At 44.9% G+C, this 6000-nt stretch overlaps 2 protein-coding genes across 2 annotated transcripts in view; one reads left to right on the top strand and one right to left on the bottom strand.

Annotated features, from left to right (window-relative positions):
• Positions 1–104: 104 nt before the first annotated feature.
• On the bottom strand, positions 105–2012 carry si:dkey-27j5.5 (GTP-binding protein Rhes). The gene is made up of 2 exons (XM_042105227.1): positions 1236–2012; positions 105–1000 (listed from the first exon to the last, which is right to left on the bottom strand). The coding sequence occupies exons 1-2, from the start codon at positions 1879–1881 to the stop codon at positions 465–467; spliced, it is 1182 nt and encodes a 393-aa protein (XP_041961161.1). The 5' UTR covers positions 1882–2012; the 3' UTR covers positions 105–464.
• A 2950-nt stretch (positions 2013–4962) lies between these two features.
• The window catches only part of LOC121719418 (mycbp associated protein), a 53277-nt gene continuing 52239 nt past the window's right edge, over positions 4963–6000 (top strand). The window contains exon 1 of the mRNA XM_042105028.1: positions 4963–5261. Within this exon, the coding sequence (XP_041960962.1) occupies positions 5195–5261 (67 nt within the window). The 5' untranslated portion in view covers positions 4963–5194. The remainder of the gene's footprint in view (positions 5262–6000) is intronic.

Raw genomic sequence — 6000 nt, forward strand, 5'->3', positions numbered from 1 at the left:
AGAAATTAATCATGCAAACACACACACACACACACACACACACACACACACACAGTGTATGAGGTGAGCAGTGTCAAACATTGCACTGGGTCGATTTCCTGGTATCAAAATTGTTTATTTAAAATCTCAATAATTCGGTGTAATTTACATTTACAAAAACGCCAGATCCACAAACTTCTGAATCCAAAGTGCCCTGTGTCTGAATACCAAACTGATTGACAAGTAAACATCTGTGTCAGGCAAGAAAAGGTAAAACCACATGCACACACGTGGTTTAAAACAGCAGTGACTGTAGGAGCAAGCCATACGGATCTACAATGCGCTAGTCTACTCCTGTTTCAGATACTTCACCATAAAACACTGAATAACTAGTTCTATGATGTCCAAGTAACTCTCTCTAGCTCTGTCTGTCTGTCTTTCTCTCGCCATCTTCCAACCATCGTCTCTGTCTATTTTCTTCAGTCTCATTGAATTTGGCATCTCTCAAGTGGTTTGCTCGGTTTCCCCGATGATGCGTGCGGCCCGAGGACCAGCCGGAGGTCGGTGCTGAAGCTCGGTCTGCGCGCGAGAGGGTAGAGGGCCCCGCACGGCATCTCGAACCCGGTAGACTTATTTGCTCCTCGACCGGGCTGCCGGCCCGCTCGCAGCGCTTGGTAAGAGCGTATGGACACTTTGCGGTGCTGCGAGGGTCCAGTCTCCAGCGGCAGTCCTCCGCGTCGGGCCAGCGCCTCGAACACTTGCTCCAGGTTCACGTTGTCTTTGGCGGAGGTCTCGAAGAACGCACAGCCGTCCCCGAACACTTCCATGATCTCGTCCCGGGACACGGCCCACTCGTTTTCGGGAAGGTCCGCTTTGTTGGCGCATATCACGGTGGGGACTCGTGCGCGCTCTTTGGATTTGAGCAGAGCGGTTTTGGCCGCCAAGATTTCGGTGCGCAGCGCGCGCACCTCCTCGAAGGACTTGCGATCGTCCAGGCTGAACACAAGCAGGAAGATGTTGCCTGCAGGAGAGAACAGAATTTACAGAAAAGAGACCGGGTTATTAAAGTTACAGAACAAACACGCCTCAGACTCAACACACTTTTGCTTTTTTGTTTCTATTCTTCTATCGACACACAGTGCAATTAAATATTTTATTAACTTGTTTGTTCACGTTTCAAAACAATAAATACTTGTTGTTTAGCCTTATGCATGTGATAAATATGAAATGGTCATTTGGCTAATATCTTTACGCACCGGTTAAGATGGAGAGTCTGCGTTTTGCGGGGAAGCTCCTCTCTCCAGAGGCATCAAGGATATCGATCTGGTACGTCTCCCCTCGGATGTCGTACAGTTTCCGATGGAAGTCTTCGGATGTGGGCTCGTACTGCTCATCGAAGCCGTCGCGGAGGAACCGCCGCAGGATGGAGGTCTTGCCGACGCGTGGCGCTCCCAGCACCACGATGCGCCAGGAGTTTTGCGGCTTGGTGGAGCCGGACGCATCCTGGCGTGGCTGCTCCTGCGCCAGCTGCTGCAGTCGAGATTGCCCGTTGAGCACCAGCGCCGCCAGCTGATCCAGCGCAGATCGCTTGCATGGGCTGCGCTCGGTGGAGGACGTCGTGCACCTGTTGCCTACGCTGGACGAGCGGGATCTCGCTTTCTTCTCCTGGTGCTTCCACTGCGATGTGGCCAGCTTAAGGATCCCCATGCCGGCCTTGGATATGTTGGATACCTTCAGTCCCGGCGCAGTAAGATGCTGCGTGGCGCTCTTGTATGCCAGGAGAACCTTCGAGGAGCCCACGCCGCTCCCGCCGGGAAACGGCGACCCAGAGCACTGGAGCGTCGGCCGTGCAGTGTTTTTGGAGTTCTGCGTAGAAACGCTGACAGGCTCCTTCATCTCCATTGCTTTGTGTTTGTTGTGGTAAGAGTGCGATGGCCGGACCGGATTCGGATATAGTTTCACTGGGCTCCTGTGTCCCAGTAATCCGCTCCAGCCTTCTTTTTGAAACTTTCAGAGACTCCGTCTGCTCAACTCTCAACTCGCTCGCTGGCTGTCAACTCCTCCGAAGCAGCTATATAGCCTCTACTTTAATCCCTCCCACTAATGAGTCTCCACGCGTCTCTCCCTGCATCCTGGTTGGTTTGGCAAACACTGGACCCCAGCGATGATTGACGGGTGCGCAACGCTAGCGGTGTACCCGGAGAGAACATAACGTTTTCACGGAGTCCTAGAAACTGTTTTGAAAGGGACTCGACTTCTAGAGCTGTGCGTTCGTATAATAAAAAGTCGGGGGGACGTTCTGCTGTTTGGTACCATATAGCATAAACAGGTAGGTTATGTGACAGGAAACACATGTTAAAGTATCCACAAAGCACTCGTTTTTTGAAATAGCATTAAATCCGTTAGGGGAGACAAACAGTCTTGTGTGACAAGGATTTTTATTTATTTATTTTCTTTTCCATAGCCTATTTATCAAATTGATTACAGCCAGTGGTGCCACTCTATTATGAAGATAAAAGACATATAGGCTACAACATGACAATATAGAATATGATATACTAAATACAACAGTTGCAATTGGGCTACAAAAACTAAAAAACTGAAAAGACAAACAATTTAACCTAAAGTTTAATGTGATAGTGCAAACAACACTATTTACATTTTATATTTATTGTGATAGGCTACATTTATTTATTTTTTACATTAACATTTATTTATTTCCAAAATTAGCTTTTTATCCAACAGCAACATCATGGTATGCACATAGCTGTACACATGGCAGACAGACAACAGGTGCTATAGAACTGTTGGACTTTAGGTCCTGCGGGGCCGGGTGTGTGTGTGTGTGTCTCTCTCTCTATCTCTCTCTCTCTCTTATTCACACACACACACACACACACACACTCAGACACACACACAGTAAACAATTCATATTAGGTCGGCATCAGTCATGTGGGTACCCTATACTGTGATGTAGTTAGCTGTAGCAGGTATATTGTGATCAACCCCAAATGTTAATAATGTACAAATGTAAATGTAAATCAGGTTTATAGGCCAAGTATACTTGCTTATACAAGGAATTTGGTCTCTGCATTTATCCCATCCGTGAATTAGTGAACATACAGAGCACACAGTGAACACAGTGAGGTGAAGCACACGCTAACCCGGAACAGCCTTGTTACAGCGGCGCTCGGGGAGCAGTGAGGGGTTAGGTGCCTTGCCGCATCTCTCACTGGACAGGGATAGAACCTGCAACCCTTCGGCTCCAAGCTCGAAGCCCTAAACAATAGGCCACTGCTGCCCCCACAATCCCCACGGATTTAATACAAATCATTGCCTATTTTAAGTGGATATATTGAGCTGGTGATGCTTTTTAAGTGGGTATACTGTGTAGCCCTGTAGGCTACACCACTAGTTAGCGTCATATGAGTTTAAATTTCATAAAACACTAATTGTTATGAAAAAGAAAATTAAGATCCATGAGACCAACTTTGAACAACATTAACTCTCAATTGAGGCTGTGACTTTCTATTCATAAGCAAATTGGCCCCACCCATGATTTCTCTGTTGTGGGTCATTGATGGTGTGTGTCATCAGTATTTTGCAGGCCTATGTATAGCCTTTGAAACTATTTAATGTCATATTAGGGACTATATTTTGATTAATTTTCGGTAAGATTAATATGTGATCACTTTAAGAATATCGAGACTGCCACAGGTGGTTTTCTGGAAAATGCAATGTTTTACTGAAAAGTTGATAAAAAATGATCTGTATTCTCTCTGGCTAGATAGGCCTAGTTAGATAGATAGATAGATAGATAGATAGATAGATAGATAGGCTACTTTATTGATCCCTAGGAGAAATTCAAGATAGATAGATAGATAGATAGATAGATCAGTGGATATGAGGTTAATTTATTCCAAAATGAATCATTATATATATATTTTTAATTAAGCATGGTTGTAATCTAGAATCTTTGGTTGTAGGCCTAATGGAAAATATTTGTGGTCTTCAAATGTTCTGGCCTAATGAATTGCGCACGTGCACTTCATCTATTCATTTGTATTGTATCTTTAGGATCCTACTGTCTCTACTGTCAAGTTTAGTCTTTTGATTTGTTTTTACTGATCTGACTGTATTCCAGTCCCGGCGGCATGGGGGGGCTCTGGGGGGCCAGGCCCGTCCTGGAAGTCATCTGTGCCCGCCCTGGACGAGCTTGGCTGGTCCAACCAACCCCAATCCCATAGATTTATTTTGAACACTTATTAAATGTAGGCCTAGCCTATACGTTTGTCAGTCTAGCAAGTAGCAAATAAAACTTGTAAAATCTGTATTATTCCGTAGCTAATCAATCAGGAACATTAGGTAAGCCCTTCACCATGGAGAGGAGGTTACGTGGCGCAGTCTACTTCACTTCTGCACTAACCCCTGTCATCCGATGACAAATATAGCTTATCGGCTCGCAGGTAGGCTATATCTCATATCGTAGTTAGTAGAAGTATGCCTAGTAGTTTCTGTGTTTGTTTGATAGCTTTAACCTTTAGGCTACAGTTTTTTTCTTCTGACCTAGTCGGAGAACAGGGAGCTTACTCCCCTCCCTCCCGTAACTTCGGGGCTAACTCCCTAACACTCTATCTGAAAGTGGTTAGCAAATGAACGAGGATTTTGGTTTTATCTGCGGATTTATTTTTGCATTTTTTTTTTATATGACTATAGCTCCAGTCTCAACTGCACCATTTTACAACAATTGGATCTACATTTTCATATTGGAATGTTTTGTCAAGTGTAAGCTTAAACTACCGTGATCAATTTAAGTTCCAGTGCCCCCCCTGGAAAGGTGTAATGCCCGTCCGTGAATTTGTGTCTGCCGCCGGGTCTGCTGTATTCTCCTGTGGCCGCTGCACCACCATACTGCATAAGTGCAAGCCTACCAAAGGCCTATGCGCTCCAACCCTGTATGTTGCAGACGCGTCTGTTGCCATAGATACAGACCACAGTAAATACACCCAAGCAGAACCAGGAAATCTGTCAACGAAGATAACGACTTTCCTAACCACAAACAGAACTGAAAAGCTACCTAATGAGTTCAAACTGTTTACATGTAATGATGTGAACACTGCATTTGCTAGAGTGTAAGTAAAGGAGGGGTAGCTTGGACTAACGTGCTAGTTAATGACAGAAGGCTAGCTGTTGCTAACAAGCTAAAGACTGGAACATGGCAAGTCTCGGCAAATCAACAAGTAAAGTTTCCAGGAAAGAAACAAGGCCGCGATCTCCGCCAGGTAAGTAGCCTAAAAGGAAGAGTGGCCTTGGCAGTGCTATTGTTTGGGCTTTTACAAACGTTGTTGTCAGAACCTTTGTGTAGTCTGGAATCTAATCAGGAAATAGACATTTGCTTGAAAGTAATGCAAAGTTGCGTTAACGTTAACGTTAACGTTTCCTTGGTATTTTCATATCCGGTCATTTTAATGTGGCACACTAAGCTAATGCAATATCTAATCCCTTATAGCTATTGAGGAATTGCGTTAACGACCAAGTAAGTCAAACATAATTATAGTTAATTAGTCAATTAACTATTATTAGTCAATTATAATTATAGTTAAAACCACAATGAGAGGTATTGTTTGGTAACTTTCACCTCTCATCCGCGACCTAGAATTTCAGCAGAAAAGGAACTGTTTGTCAATCAATCAAAGGGGTGCAACACAAGCGAATGGTGGTCGTGGTCCACTTAACACCTTTTCATCCGTTTTTTTTTTTTGGCGAGGCTAGGCACTTGCCGTGTCACAGTTCAGTGGCGAATAGGCTACTTGGTGGGCTGCAGTTACAAGGAGATAGCAGGGGGCAGAGATCTGCGGAAACTGGATCACGGTGATACAATCTCCTATCTGGGTTGTGAACATGTTAATAACAGGCTTCAAAGGTGCAAACAGCTGTGTGTGTGTGTGTGTGTGTGTGTGTGTGAGAGAGATTGAGGATGTGTGTGTGTGTGTGTGTGTTTCTGTCTGTGTGTGTGTTTGT

This window comes from Alosa sapidissima, chromosome 9 (assembly GCF_018492685.1).
Source record: "Alosa sapidissima isolate fAloSap1 chromosome 9, fAloSap1.pri, whole genome shotgun sequence".
NCBI lineage: Eukaryota > Metazoa > Chordata > Actinopteri > Clupeiformes > Clupeidae > Alosa > Alosa sapidissima.

Excerpts from the sequence above, each read along its gene's own strand:
- si:dkey-27j5.5 (XM_042105227.1), bottom strand. The coding sequence starts at position 1,881 with ATGGAGATGAAGGAGCCTGTCAGCGTTTCTACGCAGAACTCCAAAAAC. Across the intron at positions 1,001-1,235 it reads CAGACTCTCCATCTTAACCG|GCAACATCTTCCTGCTTGTG; the intron begins GTGCGTAAAGAT and ends TCTCTCCTGCAG.